At 41.2% G+C, this 21,855-nt stretch overlaps 1 protein-coding gene across 3 annotated transcripts in view; it reads left to right on the top strand.

The window, feature by feature from the left end:
- The first annotated feature begins 6,396 nt into the window (after nt 1-6,396).
- soga1 (suppressor of glucose, autophagy associated 1) overlaps nt 6,397-21,855 on the top strand; it is a 94,959-nt gene continuing 79,500 nt past the window's right edge. For all 3 annotated transcript variants that reach the window (XM_041066141.1, XM_041066132.1, XM_041066124.1), the window contains exons 1-3: nt 6,397-7,722; nt 14,568-14,669; nt 15,036-15,158. In XM_041066141.1, the coding sequence (XP_040922075.1) occupies nt 6,721-7,722; nt 14,568-14,669; nt 15,036-15,158 (1,227 nt within the window). In that variant the 5' untranslated portion in view covers nt 6,397-6,720. The remainder of the gene's footprint in view (nt 7,723-14,567; nt 14,670-15,035; nt 15,159-21,855) is intronic.

Genomic DNA, 21,855 nt, shown 5'->3' with positions numbered 1-21,855 from the left:
TTTTAGAACATTTAAGAAACATTTAAAAAGTATTTCAATATTTTGTGAAATTGTTTTTTGGGGTTTTTTTTATTATTAGTCTATTTTTTTTTCTAATCAAATTGCTCTTAACCACAAAACTGCACCAAGTTAGTTGCTGAACAAGACACAGCAACAAGGAAATTAAAGGAGAGCAGATACGGAGGAACGAATCTGTCGCCTCATGTCAGTAGGCAGACATAACAGTGGCACTGCTGATGCAGCTCCTCTTCATGACCGCCAACACACACCGCCTGCTTTCCAATTACTGGACTGAAGATAACTTGCAAGGACAGCAAGTTTCTATTATCGTCTTCTTTCCTCTCAGCAAAGCAGACTGAAAATCATGCACTCTATTGTGCAGACTGGACAGTGATGAAAGGCAGATCAGGGCGTTTTTTTCACAGATAATTAGTAAAATATGTCCATTGTTAACAAGCATTTGCTGGTTGGTCCACTGGGTTTCCACCCTCCAGTCATTCACTGAGGCCCGGACAACAGTGTGGTGTTGTGAGGTGTCTTAGTGTCAGTGTGGGGTTCACCTCATTTACACTCACATTCCTCATGAGAGGTTGGATGGCTGATTGTTTCAGTGACTGGAACCATGGAAGCAAATACTGAAGCAAAATGAATATATCAATCCTGGAAACCCTCTTTTTACAGACGCAGGTGAGCCACTAAGGTTAGATTAATATGTGAGAAAGAATCTGGTTGGCTGAAAAACTCAACAAACCACTTTTTTGTAAACTAGCCCATTATACCAGAGTAAAACAGAAATGGGTGGATGATGACTGGCTATCAGGAAATACTGAGCTTTAAAGTCAGATTTTTGAGCACTGCCGCTGCTAAATAAAGGTTATACTGTAGGTCTAGCTTTGACCTTGAAGCTATGCTACATTCAGATAAGCAGACTGCAGAGCAGAAAGACACAAGTAAGTGGGCAAAATGGAAATTTAAATTAAGTTTCTATTAAGAAACATTTCAGATTCACTTACCATTGGGCACAATCTATGATCTGTTCTTTGCAAAATGCAATATTACAAAAAACACGTAATTTTTCTATGAAAAACATTCAAAATGCATGATACAGTCTGGGGGTCTTCCAACCACTCTGTAATCTCTGCTTCCAGTCTGACAGTCAGCACTTCTCTCTGTCCAGAACAGTTAAAGCACTGCACACATGGTGATATGCATTGCATATTTTAACACATGGGCTCCAATTTGGAAAAAAAACAAAGCTTTACTGGTAAGCCAATATTAAGTGTTCAAACCACTCATGATCTTAGCTAATGCAAGCATACAGAGTGGCTGCTACTACAATAAAATACGTGAATGGTAAGCTTCTATTTGCTGAGCTACACATACACACACAAATATATAGTAACAACATTATACTCCCGACAGCATGGAATAAAACTAAAAATATAGATGTAAATATGTGTGTCAGAGGGTGGAGGTGACAGTGGTCCAAATAAATGTCACTTGGCATTTCACAGACAGTTATCAGCAAGGAGCAGACTGCATTAACATTGCAGGGATGGTTGTAATACTGCTGGCACTGGTCTCGCACCGTATTAAGACTTAGCTAACCACTACCTTGTGTTTATCATAGGGTTTGTAGAGGGGCACAGGTTTGCGAGGGCCAACGGTTTGAGTGGGAGCGGTTTGTGTAGCACTTGGTTTTCAGTTCAGTTATTGAATGAATGCCTTTTACCATCTTGTTCTCTTCAACAAGCTCTGTTCATTAATGATTCAAAGATCCATTCTACATATCCAAATTGCAATTTCCATGTTGAATAGGATCCTTAATAAGCGTGTAATCTGAGTATAGAGTTACAGTGTACAGAATGGTAACAACAAAAGCCTGATGTCCTGTTTGTACAATACCAGCGCAGGAGGATTTTTATTAAAATAGGTATTTCTGATGTCACACTACAAAAATATAGCTGTAAATGGTCTTATTGATGGCTGAATTCCATTTAGCTGCTTTGGTTTCAGGGCCCTGGTATTGCAAATGCTGGCTCACTGGTACAATGTCATTGTTTATTGGGCCACACTGATAGAACAGAGCCATCATTAAAGCTATTAGTAAAATCCTGTACTTGTCATACTATAGCAAGTCAAAAGTGATCGTGGACATTTCAAAAGTTATCACGGACACAAAATTATCGTGCTGTGAAACATTATCATTTCACATGCAGGTGAGTCCTTGTGTTGTCATTTTTGTTGCTTGACTTTAACTGACTACATACAGTGTAGACAGCTGCTGAGTCGTCTTTCACTTCCAGTTTTGTTGTTCTTTCACATCTTTTCTGTCAGTTTGATTCTGTCACCATCCAGCCAAACTGCTTGTCTGCTAACAACATAAAGTATTTTGTTCTGCCAAAACAAAAAAATGCCAAAACAGACCAGAAACATAAAGTGCATCACTTCCTCTGCACAAGAGGAGTTTCCCTCATAAACAAACTTTGAGACTTTGAGCTTTGAGAGTGTTTAAAACAACATCTGTAAAACACATTTTCAGCTGGTTATAGGCTAAACTCGCACAGTGAATCTGTGTTAATAAATAGTAGGAAAAAAGATTAGGGTTGTGGAGTATTACTTGGGCTAATATGTGGCTTACATGAAAATACATAGTGATGAACCTTTTGGCAGACATTTAGCACTGTTAATGTGAAGGAAGATGTAGGCTACAGTCTATCAGTTGTAATTCTGTGGCTGCCGCTACAGGATCATTGCCCATGAATGATTTAAAGACTGCATGATTTCAAATGCACCCCTCCCACATGTAGGTATGGGCTCTGCCAGAGGATTTAAAAAATTACCTCAGAAGTGAGGAAAGGTCAGTGGAATGGAAACTGTAATGAAAAAAAGCCCACCTTTTCAATGCATAGAATTTTTCCTTTTGAATAGTTTAGTGAGAACTGACAACCAGGGTCCCAGCACAGATTAGATTAAAACTGGCATTAGTGTGTTAACAGCAAATTGCTATGCAACACTGTACCACTGTTTAGAGAGGTGCAGTTTTGCCTCTGACAGGATGCTCCTTTAAGGCGTAAACTATATTTTGACTGGCCTCTCGTGTGTGAAAATTACCCCTCAGGACAAAAAAACACTGTTCAGAAAAATCATGTGTATTTGTCAGCTTTAGATAATGTAATTTTGAATTTATACAGCTGGGTTTGAATGTGTCAAAAAAAATCTTAAAACATATAGATCCCTTCTTCATGGTTGAACCAAACCATGAGAACTGGCACTGATAAATGACTGTTTGTCATGGTCCAAGAGTGTAGTGGCACCATGATAAGTTTTATCTTTATGAGTCCTGCAGTACTTGATGTATTGTCAAAGCAGTCACATTATTAGTGTGCATGTAAACATGGCCAGTCATGAAAAATGGCCAATCACCAGTGTAGATCCCTGAATGGTGAAATCTATTCTAACTGCTCTAATTCTGTGTTTGCAGCTCTAGAGTTTCTGCTCATAAATCATTCACAGAGTGTGATTCCACCACAGCAGACTGAATCGACATCTCGCATTGGTTCTGTGATGAGACTTTAACCTGATGATGGTCACAGTTTGTCAAACAGCCACAGCAGACACAAAAGATCAAGATCACAGCATAAACATGAACAGAAATGCCTCGGCTTTAAATCTGGAAGTTTTAAAGGAACCTAATCATGTGTAAGAGCGTGCACACACACGGCTGTCGAGGAAAGAGAGCACATGGGGAGGGAAACATTAATATGGTTATTATTAGAGACAGGAAAAGTGTGGGAGACGATGTCACACTCTACATTTTAGCTTCAATAATGAAAAGAAATCTAATGGCTGGAGGTGACATAACCTCCTTATCACTTATAGAAAATACTGCAGAAATACATTTTTACCCATCAACTTTATGGTTCCTACTTGCCCTGTACCAGAGAACATGCTGTATAAGGAACTGTAGTTATATAACATTTTATATTTCCAATATCATCTAACAGAGAGGAAATGTGGGACAGCAATAAAGTGATGGTGTGATAGTTTCACACACGGAATTTCTGGCTTTTAGTGGAAGGTCTCAACAACTGCTGAATGCACTGCCATTATGTTTCACACACACATTCATGGTTCACACACAACGAAGCCTACTTACTCTGGTGATCCCCTGACTTTCCCTCTAGCGCCATCACGAGGTTGACAATTATGGATTCGGACAATATCTTATCTTTTGGCATTCATGTCCTCCTCAAGACAAACTGTAACCACTTTAGCGATCCCTTAACTTTTCATATAGCGCCTCCATCTGGTCTAAATTCCTATAAATTTGTCTAGTACTTACTGACATTCCCATCAGCCTCAGCTGCACTTTGTATTTATTGCTACTTAGCGAATGTTAGCATGCTAACACGCTAGCAAAGAGACATTAGCATTTAGCTCAAAGTACATAAGGTAAGCCTGACGCAGGTGCTAGCATGGCTGTAGGACCTTAGTCTTCTTATTAAACAAATCACAGTAGCAAAAAAAATTATCCCACTCTTGCATTATTAAATATGTTTAATGTCAAAGATAATTCATGGATATTAATAGCTACTTGAGGTTTAATGATTACCTGCTAACTGGATGTAAGGTGCCAAATAATAGTCACGTAAGACAAAAGACAACAGGAGGTGTAGGTGAGTCAAACAATCTGAGTAGAAAAAGATGAATAAGTAGAGACACAGATTGTCAATACAATGCAACATTTACAGATTTTGGAATAAGAGCTGATGAAAATGTTAACACCAAAGTCGTCTGCGTCTCAGTATCAGTATGTTTTTCATGCTCTCTATGTGAACACTTTAGGATACAATAAGAGACTGGTATCATCATTTTATGCACATTAGATAATTCACACCATAGATCAGCCAGTTAGTTACTATCAGTGGCCAATAATTTAAGATCTTGACTAAAACTCTTCAACCCTTTGTTGTTGCTGTTTGAGGAATCATTGGTTTTCTTCTCTTTTTAGCTGATATCGGATCAGCATCTCACTCTGAGAGAGAGGTAGAGAGAAAGAGTGGTGAAACATGAGATCTAGTGCACATGGAGGTGAATTAATAATGATGGGAATGGCTGTGTTCATGGCTGCATACAGATATACTGCATACAAACATAGAGCATCATTCAGCTGTCTCCTTGTATCTAACATTAGGCTGATTAAGTCGTGTATTTGATGCAAAAACAATACAATATTTAAATATGATATTGGAATACTCACTAACTCACTAAAAATAAAGATTATTGGTAAGTTTTATTCAATAGATCGGCAGACTAGCAACTTTTTTAATTTTTATTGAGTTCCACCCAATTAAAAAATAAATATTAATATTATATTGTCAAAGTGCAACAGATAAAGGTGCAACAGATAAAGGTTTTTTTGTTGTTGTTGTTCTTGGCAGAGAATTTTATTTCTTCCTGTGAGTGTCAGGATGCAGACTGTTTCACAATGCAGCAATGACAGAAAAGACTCAACTATTATGTGAAATATACTACATGGATTATCTCTCTGGAAACTGTATTGTGAAACTATATTGTGTTTTTTTGCCATTTTTTTAAATTATTGTTTGTATTTATCAATTGATTACCAATTCAACATATAATAATAAGTGTATAGCTTTTGACTTTTTTTTTTTGCTTTGTTATTAACAGTGTTCATTCTTTCTGCTCCTGTCTGTTATATGTTGATCTTGGTGACAAGCTGCTGCATGCAAACCAAATCTCATAAGACACAAGAATGGACGGAAACACAACAAAAATCCTAAGTCCTAAACTTTTAGAAAAGCCTTTCTAAGGACGTGAGTTGCAAATTAGCTGAAACTGCAGATGCTGCTACAGGTACAAAAGCTGTAAATATCTATCCATAAAAATAAAACATAAATAATAAATACTGGCAGTGTGCAGACAGCAGCAGAGGAGTCCATTAGCACAATCAGTAAATGGAGTATAGTGTCATTTTGGGGGAGTGGCTGTGTGATGTATTTTCTGTCTGTCTCAAATTATTGCTTTTCATACCCTGACCTATAGGCTGCACAAATGTCTTTAAGTGTATTTTAAATGAAACTGCCACTGTTTCATTTAACCATTAAATATATAGCCACGGTGAGTCATGGTCCTCATGCAGAACATTCATATACATTATTTTCTTTTGCTTGATCTTAGTGTCCTTCTAATATCCTACAAGGGTGGCGACAGAGAGCTGCAGAAATGAGACCCCCCCCCCCCCTGTCTCTCTTTCTCTCTCTCTCCTCCAGAGCTGCATCCCGTTATCTGGGCGGGGAGAGGGAGAGAGTGTGACCATATCCACCACACTGCCTCCCTGCACTCACCCTACAACTCCTATGAGCAGGAACCGGCCAGTTAATGTCATCGAGACAGAGATCCTGAAGAGAGGAGAGGAAAGGAGGACAAAGCGGAATCATATACACCTTTACTACACACAGTGGAAAAGGGGATTATATTTAGTTTTTTTTTTTTGTGTGCAGTTTTTGGACTCGGTTTCCTGCTTCCTCGTCCTGTGGCACTGCTGGAGCTCTCATTGTGGCTGGAGTGAGGATCACCTCCTTTTGTGTTGCTCTGCAGTTGTTTATCCACACTCTGCTCAGCAACTTCTGCCTCCTCTTACCCAAAATAGGGGGTTTCATTTCTGTTTTTCTTGTTTCGGCCTACACGGAATGAATGACAAAAACAAAGGAGGTTGATGTCCATAACTCTCCGACTCACCTCTTCTTCGCCTCGCCCAAGGAACGGAGACTCCATCTCCGGCAGAAGATGGAAAGCGGAGGCGGGACGGAGAGCTCGGACAGCGGGCAGACGCAGCACGCGGTGCCCGGGCAGCAGCAGCAAAATCCCCGGCCTGAAACTGCGGAGCTCTCTGCGGTGCTGTCCGCTCATCCTCCGGGCGAGAAGAAGAAGATAAACCGGGCTCCATCCCCTGCCAGACCGAAGGATGTACCCGGGTGGTCGCTCACAAAGATCCGCGGAGGGATAGGGACGCCGACCCTGAGCGTCAAGCCGGGAGCCATCCATCTGGGTAGCCGCCTTTCCAGGCGCAGCCCCGTGGGGAGTCTTGCTGGAAAGGATGGCAAGGCGGAGAAGAGCGGTGGTGGAAAACCGGCGGGCAAATCCTCGTTCTCCGCCGCCGCACTCTCCAAGACCTCGGCAGCCAAGGCGGCTAAAGGCTCCGGAGGGCGGAGGAAGGTGTCGGACGCCAGTATAGGATCCGACGATTTATCCAAGGACTCGGGCTGCGCCCCAGGGAAGCTCTCCCCTACAGACAGCAGCTCCGAGTTATCGGACTGCGCCTCTGAGGAAAACAAGCTCTCCACGGACGCTGTGAGCAGCGACACCGAATCGAGGAGCAGCCGAGGCGGTGGGCAGGACGGAGACAAGCCGCTCAGGGATGGCGCGTTGTCGGACAGAGTTAGTCAGCAAGCCGCCGCCAAAACCACCTGCTCGTCCGCGGAGAAAGACGACAAGGACCGACTCTCCCTTGGCGTGGAGACCGGGGAAGGGAGCATATCCCCCGGCGAGGAGCGCTCGGTCACCTCATTTGACAGCAGGGTGCCAGCAAGCACATCTCTGGCTTTCTCAGACCTCACAGAGGAGTTTATGGACGGTATGCATGAGGAGTTTGTCAGGGAAATAGAAGAGCTGAGATCGGAGAATGATTACCTCAAAGTAAGTCCAATATATTTTCTTAAATGTCAGCTATGAATGTGTGGATTTAAATTTCTTGGAAGCTGCTTTCCAGTGCTTACCAGGCTGTTTTAATTAATTAACGTCAAATAGACAAGATCTTGCATCAGGTACCCCATTGGGAATGGTTTTGTAAATACCAGGCAGCATAAAAACCACATGTATTTTATTTTTTTATCATTAATTCCTTTATCATGGTGTTTTATTAGAAATTAGATTTTACTCTGTTCACTCTGACTTGTTTCCCAGTGTGCACAGATTCCTTTGGATGCCATCCAAGGTTCCTCACTATAAGGAAGAATACAGTGAATAGAGAGTCTGCACCCTCAGCAGCACATGAGCAAAACGTGAAGCCCTGTCGCCACATAATGACCATGCTTCATATGGAATATCAGCAGATGCAGTCTCAACAAAGTGTGAAATACTGTAAAGATTTGGACATAATGTGGATGTAGCACTTTGGACAGACAGTGGCTCTTGGACATGGGCTAATTTGGCAGTCGGGTTTGTCAGTTGTGTTTCCATCTGCTGACATGATGGAGGTGAGGGTGTAATTTTACTCAGCAGCCTGAGGGGTTGTCAGTCTCTGAAGACTGCAGTGGAATCTGCCTCATTCTGCATTTGCAGCTTGTTTACCAAGGTATTTGATTAGCGTTGGTTCAACAGAGAGTCGTGCTGTATTGTTCCGTGATTGTCTAGATGCTGCTTCAGAGTCTTTTCTACCTGGACAAGAGTAACACATTCAGGGCAAGATGGATTCTGAACACCAGATTCTTGTATATTTGTTTACTGAAGGCTTCTTTTTTCTTTTTTTTTTTTCTTTCTTTTTTTTTAAACATAAAATGCTCAAAATCTTGTATTTAGAAAAGCTGACCACCGGCAATATCAGTACCCAAACAATAACCAGACCATATATTGTGAGTTTGATACTAAAGGCATCTGTCAGCTTCCTCAGGTCTGCAGGCAGCGAAATGTAATATATGTGGATCCACCGTTCAAGCATGTCCATCCTGTCTTGAGAGTGATTGATTAGGGAAAGGATCAATTACATTAGCATGTACCTAAGCACTAACTGGCAGTGACCAGACAAGCCAATAATTGTCAGAGATTGATTGGGGATGGTGACTGATCAACAGCTCTTGCCTAAACAGGAGGACCACCAGGTGTTTTCCCAGGGAGCTCTGCAGGAGTGTTGGAGAATTTAGATTTTGGTTTACTGTGGGTTATTGGTCATTGTCACCATGTTTTTTTCCATTTCAGAGTTGAACCTTTACTCTGTAGACATGGCAACACAGCTGATGGGGTTTTTATTGATCAGCGTGGTGGTGTGGTATGGCTGAAATAGTCTTTGTCTTAGAATACCTGTTGTTCCTGTAAACACAAACCATGATGCACATGCACATAAAAGTAACACCTTTTACATTTTTTTAAATTTATTTTTTAAAAGGTTTTTAAAATGTATTCATCAGGAACCACATACAAAAAACATGAATCTCGTACCACATTTACCTACTGGCTACTTTTCATCTCTGGCTTGCAAAGTAATTAGGATTATTGTTTTATATATTCATGATTTGAGATAAAAGGAATCATTATTTGATGGATCAATAGAAAATGAATCAACAACAATTTGTTTACATTATTGTAAGTTAAATAGCTTGGGTTTTGGGCTACTGGTCAAACACAACAAGCAATTTGAGTTTGGTCTCTTCACTTCACAAATAACACTAGAGCTGAAAAGATTAGTCGATTAATCAGGTAGTCAGCCGACAGAAAATAACTGGCAACTGTTTTGATGATCAGTTAACTGTGAAAGTTATTTTTTCAAGCAAAAATGCTAAAGATTTGATGGTTCCAGACTCATAAATGTGAGACTTTGCTGATTTTCAGTATCTTACATTCCACAGAAGTGATTCATTTTTGATATTGTTCTGTAGATCAGACAAACTAAGGGACTGCGTCCACAGGCAGCTGTTTTTGAGCTGGAAGTGTCCATGTCCTCATTTTCAGAACACAAGTGCTTATTGTTGCTAGGTTACAAAAAATGTCTTATAGCACTTGTGCATTCCTTCACTGAGACAATCAGGTCTCTATAGATCTGTTCAGAAAGGTTAGCTAAAACTATTAGTTTCTCCTCCTCCACTGATATCATAAGTCTGCCTCCTTCATGATTTGATTGGTCGGTGAGAGAGAAGTGGCATTGACTTAAGTGATGACCAGAAAAATATTCCTGTCTTGTTTTTTTCCATGTATCACAGTAGAAGGGACACATTTATTGTCTGTTTATGTCTGTTTGTGTGTTGGTCCAGTGCTGTTGACTGAATATAGGACAGTAGGCAACAGAGCTACTTATTAGACCACCCCAAAGCCTCATGGGAGGCCTGGCAGTGAAGTGAGTCTTGTTGTGTCTGTTGCTGCAGCTGTGAGGAACACCTGGTTAGTAATCAGAAGATCAAAACAACATGCCTCTGAGGTGTCAGGCTCATCTGTCTATGTCCGTCTGTCCCTCAGTTTCTGGCTTTTTCCAGGTGCATAGTCGAATTCTTACTCTCAAATTCCATCTTTCTGTTTCTGCCCCCATGTTTCTTTCAGTGCATATTTCACACCTCCTGCCCTGTCTCTTTTCCAGGTTTATGGGCTGCAGATTAGTGTAGACTGTTAGCTGGTGCAGCTACAGTTTCCCGTTCACAGGTACCAGCTGTTAGATTTCACTGTGTATAATGTTTCTGTCAAGATCTGGTGAAGCGATGACAGAATATGTGGTTAACGATTGTAACTTTCCACCTATTATACCTACAGCCCCAGCTTTCGTCCCTCCTACCTACCTTCCTACTTTCCTGAGGCCAGACCATACTTGTAGAGTATGCCATCCACACACCCTGCTGAAGTGGCTTTCACTCAGCATAAAGTTCAGCAAGTTCAGCAAAATTAAATTATCGTTTGCGTCCACATGCTGCACTTATGCACGCATGATAAACAACTACAGACCTGATATTACGGCGGATTCTAACAGAGGCTCACAAAGATGTGGCTTTCCAGGCTTAATATTTAGGAATGTCTGTCCCTTGACTACAATTTAAGCTAATAGTTGAGCATCTGTGCAGCTTGGATAGATGACTGTTCCAGACTACTCACTACTTCATTGCAAATAATTGCTTTGGTTATACAGTTAAACAGTTTACAGTACAAGAAGTGGCATTAAATACTTGTAAGGCTTCTGTTGTATGTGCTGAGGCAGTTCTCTGGCCTGTATAAATGCACATACAATACCTAATAATAAGCTTATGATGCAAAATGCGTTATAATCATGCTGAACTCAAGTCTGTTTTTCCTTACTTAAATTTAGAGTCAAGTTCTGGCTGAAAACGCTGCACAGCACGACAACATCCTGTACTGCAAAGTTCTGAAATCATCGAAGCAAATTTCCAACCGGCTAAATCACAGAAATAAACACATCTGCAAAATGTGTGTTTCTGTGTTACTTCTGAAACTACAACCTGTTCTTATACAGCAGCGTTGTGCACAGCCATGTTCATTGATGCAGACCTAGTGCAGGAATTGAAAATATATGATACAAAAATGTTGGTATGTCTCCCACTGTGCTGAGGACTGGCAGATCCACATGAGCACATTAGCCCATCTGGCTCACTAAAGTCTCACATCTGATTGGTTAATTCCTTCTCCTGACTGGCTGGTTGCTCACATGATAGAGACCATCTTTCCTGTTCCTCTTTAGTTAGCTGTGAAAAGCAGGTCAGTGGACCACCTCTCCCTCTCTCTCAGTCTCTCACCACATTAACTTGTGATTCCCTCGTTTCGTGTCCTCACATTCTCGCTCTGCTGTCGTGTTTTTCCCCCGTCCCTTCAACATTTCTTTCATGCTCTGTTTTTCCCATTCCTGTTTTTCCATCTCGTGCACTTTCCCTTTGTCACTTGTCATTCATCTTCTTTCCTATCTTTACTTCTCTCTCCTTTTTCTCCTCTTTCTTTCTTTCCTCTCCTACTTCATTTCCTCTTTTGTTTACCTCCTTCCTTCCCATCAGCTCTCTGATTTTTTTTTCTTTTCCTTGTCTTCTCTGTCTGTTCTCTGTTCACCTCTTTTTCACCTTTCCTTCTCTTTCTTTCTCTTTTCTCCTTCTCATTTCCTTCCTTCCTTCCTTCCTTGTGTAGTGTGTATATATGTATGTGTCAGTGTACAGCAGATTGCTTGCTGCTGCAGTCTTTTTTAGCTTTATCAACAAATCTCTTTCACAACATTACACACACCCACACACTCCAACTCTCATACACACACTTCGTTGCATGCTAAACTCACACGCCTTACCTTTATCATTAACATGGTTACAAATCAATACTCATTCAACCATCCATCCATTTTCTGCCCCTTGTCCAGGATTGGTCACAATGGTAGTGGGTTAAGCAAGGCAGTCCAGATGTCCCTCCCCCATCAACACTTTCCAGTTTCTTCTGGGGGACCCCAAGGTGTACCCAGGTCACATGAGATATGTAGTCTCACCAGGCTGTTCTGGGTCTACTCCTAGCTCTCTCTGAATGTTTGAGCTCCTTACCCTGTCTAGAGGAGTGAGTCCAGCCATCCTATGGAGGAAACTCATTTCAGCCACTTTTATTTGTGATCTCATTCTTTCAGGTACTACTACTACTTCTACTTACCCTCACTCGTGACCTTGAGATACTTAAACTCCTTCATTTGAGGGCAGAGATAAAGGAAGCAATCCAATCTGGCAGAGAATCAAGGCCTCAGACTTGGAGATGTTGACTGTCATCCCAGTCGCTTTACACTCAGCTTTAAACAGTCCTAGTGAATGGTGGAGGTCATGGTGTGATGAAGCCAACAGAGCCACACCTTCTGGTCCCATCTTTGTAAATGTGGGAACCACCACCCCAATCTGCCAGTCCACAGGCACTGTCAACCAAGACAGCCCAACATGTCCAGATCTAACCAGAGACTACAAGAAGGCTGGATAATTTGAACCTCTGTCTAATGCTAAAGCACAAACAACAGTCAAAGCCTTCCTCCCAGCAACTTGTAGTCACATGGAGGCGACTCTTTCAGTCTCCGGGAAGAACGCCAACACAGCAGTGCTCAGCCAGGTGTTCATGAGTAAGACTACTGTAGTCTATGATGCCAGGGAACCGCACACCCAGGTCCCCGCCCTTGCCTGGCACCAAGCTTGCATCACACCCAGCCCCGACTGCTCTTCCACCAGGTGGATTGCCGGGACACATAAAACCCTTCACCACAATAAGGTGGCGATTCTCGGATAGGCATATTCACACACAAATTGTTTATTCTGCAGGTGGTGGAGGCATGGATGCATCTTAACCCACTGTTGTTCCCTGCCTCGCTTTCAAATTCCACACACATACACGCACACACACTCACACATACAACCCCCCGAGCTTCCTTGTTGCTACAGTCAGAGCTCTGCAGTAGCTGACCCACATTTTCCACTATAGTAAATTATGACAGCACTAGTACTATTGCAGCCTCTTGGACTCCCGTGCTTGTTATCCTTACACACACAAACACACACACATTTGTACGTCTATCTTTGTGAGGACATTCATTGACATAATGCATCCTAGTGCCTTCCACTAATCTTTACCATTCAAACTGAGTGGCTAACCCTAACCCTAACAAAAACCCAATTCTAACCTGAACCCTAAAACCAAGTCTTAACCCTCGAACACCCATTTTAAGGTGTGTTAGAAAGTGAGGACTGAGCTAAATGTCCTCACTCCAAGGTGGTGAGGGCTGGTTTAAAATTCAAACCGGTCCTCACACACAAGTACACACACACATAGATTTTAGCCAACACATAAACACTGCACACACTTGGAGGCACACTATTTGGTAACATACCTCTTACTGTCCCATAAAGCCCAGTGACCCAGACTTCGTCTAGTGGGGTGATGTTAATTTAATTGCTGACACACACGCTAACGCAAGAGCTGCACCTTAAATAGGATTCAGAGGAATGATGCAAATCATTCTGTCAAGCTGAAGTAAATAATTTATTTCCATATGTCTAAAAGAGGGGTAGATAACAGCTCTGCTCTAAATTAATCATATGAACAGGCTTATTCTTGAATGACATTTTAATTCCATGTTTATATTTTTTTGAGTGTAGGAATTTCCCCGGAAGGACTATTAGTTTCCTCTAAGGTAATCTAATTGCCTGCACCTGACCTTTGACCTCCTTTGTACTACCTCCTGGGTGGGAGAGAGAGAGAGAGAGAGAGAGAGAGAGAGAGAGAGAGAGAGGAGAATCAATACAGTATCATATTATATTACTCAGTACACCATTCTGCTTCTTACAACATGTAGATCTCTATTTCTGATGACCCCTTTTATCTGACTTGAAGGAATATTATATAGCAGTTCATTTTAAGAAGACACTAATTGTTGTAATGGTTATCCTGATAATGAGGATGATGAAGATGAAGTTGTGGCGGTTAATGACAGTGTGCAGTGATTGATGGGATTATGATCATTACAAAGTCATTGGAAGATGATTTTTTGATGGTGATGATGATGATGATTATGATGATTATGATTGGCTTGCATTTATGACAAAGCTAAAAGCGATAATGGCTTCTATCAGACATGAAAGGATTCTCTTTATGACCCAGATCTGAGCACATAATGCTGTTAGCCCTTTGAGTTACAGTCAGAAATGTTCAGTGTGAAGTCTCTACAGTACATAACAGTTTTCTCTCTCTGCAGGCTCATATAGCTGCCTCACAGGATTTCATGTAAAAATGAGAGATGCATTTACATACTCTCTTTTCTTCACTGTGACCAGGATGAGATGGAGGAGCTGAGGTCTGAAATGCTGGAGATGAGGGACATGTACATGGAAGAAGACGTCTACCAGCTGCAGGAGCTACGGCAACAGCTGGAGCAGGTACATATGTAGGCGGATAGACTGGCTAAATGAGAGCACTGTCATTTATTGAGCTGTGCCCTCAGTTTCTTTGATCTCTTGATTTGGAAGTTTAAATGTATAAAACAGAAATCCTTCCATTAAATGGTAATTTTGAAGATCTTCAGTTTTGCATTCTAACATAGGCTTAAGATGGTCTGAATAAAAAGCAACAAATGGCTCCATTAATGTTTTATGTGTTTGTGTAACACATGTCTTCTGTTGTATTTTCATGGTAGCTGCTAGGAAAAATTTTACTGAAGGCACAATAAAGTGAAGAGAAGTAACAAAGATTACTCATATTGATGACAAGTAACATCGTCTACTCACGGCACATGTGTTTTTCAGGCAAATAAGACCTGCCGCATCCTGCAGTACCGGCTCAGGAAGGCAGAGCGGCGCTCTCTCCGCGTGGCCCAAACAGGGCAGGTGGACGGAGAACTGATACGAACCTTGGAGCAAGACGTCAAAGTAAGTGTCCTCTGTGTAGAATACTTAGATGTTCTTAAGTTGTGTCACAGCCGGAGCTAGCGTTTAGTATAAAAGCAGCAAATATAGATATTTGTTCTTAATCTTTATAAGGCCACTTTCAACAGGAGATAAAGATTTTCTTGTGTAAAAGCTTCTTTTTTTGTTTAACAGATCTATTTTGCGCAAAAACCTCTCTAAACAGAGAGCTTTTTTTATACAGTCACTGTTACCTTTCATCCCAGCTGTGTTGAAAAATAATGTGTATCTCACCATGGACACTGAATTTGGTTTCATTCCTATCTGGGGGCTCACTGTGTCAGAAGTAGCTACAGGAAATAAACTGAATAGTAAAATCAATCTTATAGTTTGGTGGTGACACGACCAGATTTAAGTCAGACGCAGAAGAGAAAAAAGGCCAGTAACTGTCACTCCCAGGACTTTAAACTTGGCCATTTGGTGTCACATACGTGCTGTGTTTTGCTTTGGGTCTCTTCTGGATAGTGTTTATGAATTTCAGACAGTTCTCATGACCCATTTTCTTCATGCTGCTGAAGTCACGAGACAGTGATGAGGTCAGGCTTCCTCTAATTTGTTAAAGGAATTTCCCTGTCTAAAATATACAGTCTATATGGACTAATGGTCACAGTAACTTGGAAACACTGAACGCCACATTAGGAGCGTCAGTCAAACGCATGTTAACACATAAATACAGATCAGTAATTCGGTCACTCAAAAAACACCCGCAAAAGATTAATTTCACATATACACACATATGGCAAATGTACTTGCACGGACACACACTCTCTTTTACTAGCGTCTGTCACAGTGTGCATACAAACCACTCATTCCAGTCACCTCAGGAATCCTTGATAAAGGCCAGTTATACACAAACGCACCATGTGCAGGGTAAAGTGTCTGTGTTTTGTTGTTTTTGTCACACTGACCCTGGACCGTGGATACACTCCGTCAAATTCACCGCGTTCCGCCGACATTTTCCATGTGATGGAGGATACAATGAGGCCTTTATACACTGTGTGTGAGAGAGAGAGACTATGATGTCACTCTGTAAGGGCTTTCCGCCTGCTGTTGCTGTCTGTCTCTCGGCTGCTGTCTCACCATCTGGTTGTTTTGGAAGCAAGGAAGGATGGAAGGAGGGAGGGGAAAAGGATGAGCGTACATCCTGTGTCTGAGTGTGAGTGTGCGTGTGTGCTGAGACTGAAAAGGGGGAAGAAAGAAGGTGTGGTCACTGTTTGAAAATTCAAAAAAGCCAATCAGAGTGGGAGGATGAGGCGGGGAGGAAATCAGGAAAAAAAAGACAGAAAGAGAGCAATACTAAAAAAAAAAGAGAGAAAAACTAACAAAAATCAAAGAAAGAAACAAATACAGAGGAGGGGAAAACAAGGAAGTATTCAAGAGTATTTAACGGAGTTCATCTGAATGGATGTCTGACTTGAATTTAAATCTTTAGTAGCCAGTAGTTGCATTGCCATGAGGAGTGAGAGAGTGAGGTCAGAGAACACAGAAAGAAAGTTAAGTCTGCATCTGTTGGCTGAGGGCAGAGGGATCATTAACACAGGAAACTGAAAAAAAAATACTGTGCCAGGAGACAAACCTGAGCCCTCTCTGTCTCTCTCAACACATGGCTTATTGTGTCTTCTTGCCGACAGGGCCAGAGACTCAGATGCCAGGTCAAGTTACACTATGCTGTGTGTGTGTGTGTGTGTGTGTATGCGTGTGTGTGTGTGTGTGTGTGTGTGTGTGTGTGTGCTCGAGCTAAGCTTCTCCTTTGCCAGCCTCTCACAGTCGCTCCTCTGTTTATTCTGGTAGCTTTATCATTAGCCTTATAAAAACAGACACTCACTCCTGCCTCTCCCTGACTCAACACTGATTCAGCTCTACTGGAAAATCACTATAACAGCGGTTTAAAAAAAAAAAAAGGCAACCCCAACAGTTGAGCTGTCTGAATGTCCGTAAATTGAAGTATTAATAGTGTAGCAGCTGTTAAAGCTTTGGATTCCTGACTTATAAGAGAAAATCTACATTTCAAGAATACAGCAGGTTTTTGGCAAACATTTCAACATAGCGATTAAAGTCATAAAAAATCATCCATCTGTCCACCACATACTATTTGTTGTGCTGCTAAATGCTCGTGTTGCAGCATTTATTGTATAGTTGTGTTTTAAATAGCAGTGGGGTAAAAAAGTTTACTTAAACTATGGAAAAAAAGATGAGATTTGTCCTCACTGTAGGAGGACAACTGTCGCTGCTGGACACACACAGTGTGTGTGTCGCACTCTACAGTCCAACCTGACCTTGACTTGCTGAGCTTCTCTGTGCAGAGCAGCTTTATAAAAGTAACTGGCTTAACTACTGTTGATGCTTTAAAGCCCCGATTTGATGACTCACTCACATGCAAATGCACACAAATCAGAAAATTTGCATACACACACACACACCCACGTGAACTCTGTCACACGCTCTCTTCCCCCCCTCTGATCACATGACTTTTGGTGCTCCTTTAGGGGGAGGGACAAAGACAGATAAAGAAAAGATAGAAAGAGAACTGCAATAAATGGTGAAACAGAGAGATTGTCTTTGTCACATGAATGTTTTGTGACAATCTCCTTATACACGTCACATGCTCTTATTGGTGCTGTTTTAGAAATCTAGTGGGCGTCATCTTGCATGTGACTGTGTGAGTTTGTGTTTGTGTGTTTGTGGGGATTCCAGGGGGTGTATATCCATCAGAAATCTCCATGAGAATTTCTGACATCATTTCCTGTCCTACTCACACACTGCTCTCATTCCCACAGGCCACAGACATCTGGACACACACACACACACATGCAAACACACACACAGAGGAAATAGCTGTTAGGATTCTCATGATGTCAACACAGCGGTACTTCACCATATTTTGAGAGAATCAGTTCTGCGTTTGCCTTGAGGGGCAGACTACAAACTGTCTGACACATCTGAGATCTACAAGGTCTTTTCGTCCTGATTTCATCCTTAAATACTGGCAAAGTTTTAGATCAAGATTATCAGTATTAGAACAACTACTCTGCATGACAAGTAGGAAAATACACTTAATTGTGCCTGTGCCTTCAGTATACAGAGTGATTCAGTGTAGCCCAGACTGGAAAACAGTGTGGAACTCAGGAGTCTTCATTCTGGTCGCTGGTTGCCCAAATAAGGAGAGACCACTGACCACTGCAGCAGTCACTGTAAACCAGCTTTACAGTGCTATGTATAATATTTATAATATTTATGCTACATACAGTCTGTGATTTTGTTAATATAAACATTACATGTACAATAAATCTAAAGTCACCCTCTGTCTCTTGCTTCCTCACAGACACATATAGTATATACTGCTATACTTGTGAGGACCCTAATTGAGACAATACTTTCCCCAGCATCTCACTCTAACCTTCAGAACAACATGTGTCAGACCCAGGTCTTAACATGCAAAAGGAAAAGGCATTTTGAAGAAGTGAGTGTCCTCAGTCTCAAGGTCTTACTCTCAGACTGGTCCTCACACAGACAGATACACAAGAGAACACACACACGCACACACACACACACACACACACACACACACACACAGACAGTCATTTGATTAAAGCTGGGAAGCAGCAGTATCCGGTACATTTATCTGAACAGGGCCAGCAGTTCCCATGTACTCTGTTTGTGTGTGTGTGTGTTAGAGAGAGAGAAAGAGAGAAGAGAGATAAAAGTGGATTCGTCCCTCTCTTTCTTTCTTTCTTTCTCTCTCTCTCTCTCTCTCTCTCTCTCTTACAGACACAAACATACACACGCGTCCCATCCCCCGCTCTTGCAGCATGTGTCATGCACACTGTTGGAAGATCTGGTCCCAGTGTGAGCGTCACACCTTACATCCCTGCTGACAGTAGGAACTGTGGTTTCCGTTTGTCTGTGTATGTGGTTGTGTGTGTGTGTAGTGACTTTGATGATGCATTTTCTCTGTGAGCTCTGGCAGAGGGTTACAGTTTTTCTGCCAGAATGGAACAAAGTAGTAGTAGTAGTTGTAGGAATACGACTGTCCCTTTAACCACAGTACTGTCTGTCATTACAGTGACAGAAATGATCAATAAATTTTAATCCTAAGATATAATTAGAAAGTTATTTGTGCATAACTGTGTTATTTGAAAGCTTAGTACAAGAAAACATACTTTGACATGCAACACAGTGATTAGATTTATACACAAGTAAACACACGTTTGGCTATAATTATTGGAGTGTAAACCTCCCCAAACTAAATAAAGAGCAGGATAGAGCTGCTATTGTTATTTTAAACTCTACAATAGTAGCATCTTGTCTCCCAGAGGGTGGATGTTCCAGTCCAGAACAGATATTTTTGTTCCGTAACCTGTAACTTCAACAAAATAATGTAGTTGGCGACATGATATGCCCCCTGCCTTTGGACTAGTTTACTGCAGTCGGTCATACGAACATCTGCAGATTACATTACAGCAGACGAAACCACTGTTTATTCCGTTCCTTACACTTTTGCTGTTGTGTTTTTGGTTTTGACACCACCCACTAAACCCGAGCATCACTCTTATTAGAGCACCACGCACACAGTTATGGTTTGTGGAGAACTTCAAAGCTTCTGACCTTGACTAGGCCTGCCAATGTGACAGCCACTGAAGCTTTTAAGTCATAAATGAAGCAAAAGTGGAAAAAAACGTTCACTGGTTCCAGCGTCTCAGATGTGATCATTTGCTGCTTTTCTCTGTTTTATATAATTGAATATATTTTGGGTTTAGGACTAGTGGTCTATGAACTAAGTAATCTGAGGTCATCACCACTGGCTTGAGAGCCAGTTGTGGCATCTCTTGAACAATTAATTGAAAAGATAATTGAGAGTTAAATTGAAATGAATGAAAATCATTCTAAGTTGTAGCTCTGTCAAGTATACTGAAAATGCAGATACTGTTACTATAATGTAAAGTACTGTATCTAGATGGCTGGATAGATGCCTGGTTGTATTTATTAATGAGGGGATGGATGGATGGAACAATGGTTGGTGATACTGGAAGTGAGATCACACTTTTTCAACTGCCAAACAACGTGCCAAGGATTGTGGGAATTCATCACATTCCGTCACTCTCTGTCACTTCTCTCTCTCCCTCTTTCCCTCCCTCCCTCTCTCTCCCTCTTTCCCTCCCTCTCTCTCTCTCTCTCTCTCTCTCTCTCTCTCTATCTATCTATCCAAAGATAGATGGATCACAGCCTGTACTGGAACAGCTGTCACGCCAGTGGCTCGCTCTCTTTCACACATAATGGTTTTATATATAGACATGAAGCAGATTACTTGTGATGTAACCTTCTCTAAATGGGTGTTGAGAGGCCAGAATGTTGAGCAAATGTCAAAAAGGTCAGCAGCGTCAATGCTAAACATCAACACGAGGGCTATCACTTAGTTAAAATCTTCTGAGCAGACTTGATTAAAATATGTTCTCTCATTTTATTTGAATCTTGAAATCATTGTAAATTATGAGCATGAAAGCAGCTGTATTAGTGATATGGAAATTCCATGGGTGCTGTTACGCATTTGACACGTAAGTATTGAGTTTGGGTTCAGGGCTTTCAAATAACACGGTTATGAAAACGATGACAGTGCTCACTCAAAAACAGTGGTGATGAACTGATGCAATATGGGGCTTTTGCAAGAAATCCACACTGTAGATGCACATTGAGAGAAATAACAAGTAGAGAACCAAACGTGTTCCATGCCTTCCAGATGCAGATTGCACATAGAAAACAAACACATTATTAACTTGACACCATGCTAACACTTTTACTACTGTGAGACAACTTGTAATGGAATATTTATTTTTACTATTTGAGTATAATATAATACTTGCTTAACCGCTGTACAGAAATTAGTTCTTATTTTTTATCTTGTGAGATACGACTTTCTTATTTGTTAATTTTGTTATTGGTCAAACTGAATGTGTGGCAACAAAGTGCTATGAAAGACATCTGATTTGTAATGAAACCAGATGGGGACAAAGCAGTAGTCTATGTTGGTTCATCAGCCATTGAACCAAGAACTGTCAGTGTGATTGTGAAAGATGGTTTTTCAAAGACACTTCTTATCTGTCTGAGCAGCTACCAGCTGATTCTGCAATACTCTCCTCTATGAAAAACAGAGGAGTTCAGCTAAACAGTAGGCAGTCGATAATTCTGCAGAGAAGTGCACTTTGTAAGCACATTTCATAGCTCATTAAAAAAAAAAAACAATATAGTCACCTCCAAGGTTGAGGCCTGTTAAGACCTCTGAGGCTTTTCAGTGTCAGTGGAATCATCATTCCCCAACGTGAAGCCAGAGACTGGTGATTTGATAAACAACAGACTGAGCCATGCAGAGTGCTGAGGACAGTAAAACTACAGATCAGACGAGTGTTTCTGTCAGAGTTTGCATGCGCATGAATAGTTATGTTTTTATTTTACTTGACAACAGAATGGCAGGCAGGAGGCTAAAATACTCTAAGCTAGACAAAAAACCCAAAGTGAAAGAGCATCTATAAATAAAATTGTGGTCCAACAATAAAAAATGTTAATGTTCTTGGTAAATTTAAATAAAAACAACAATACCGTGGCAAACCCAAAACAATTTTAGCCACAAATTACATTTTAAAACAACAAGGAACTTGGCTGCTGTGTT

The sequence above is a fragment of the Toxotes jaculatrix genome, chromosome 2 (assembly GCF_017976425.1).
Source record: "Toxotes jaculatrix isolate fToxJac2 chromosome 2, fToxJac2.pri, whole genome shotgun sequence".
Classification (NCBI taxonomy): Eukaryota; Metazoa; Chordata; class Actinopteri; family Toxotidae; genus Toxotes; species Toxotes jaculatrix.
The sequence above is the reverse complement of the archived record's forward strand: the minus strand, read 5'-3'. Positions and strand labels throughout refer to the sequence as shown.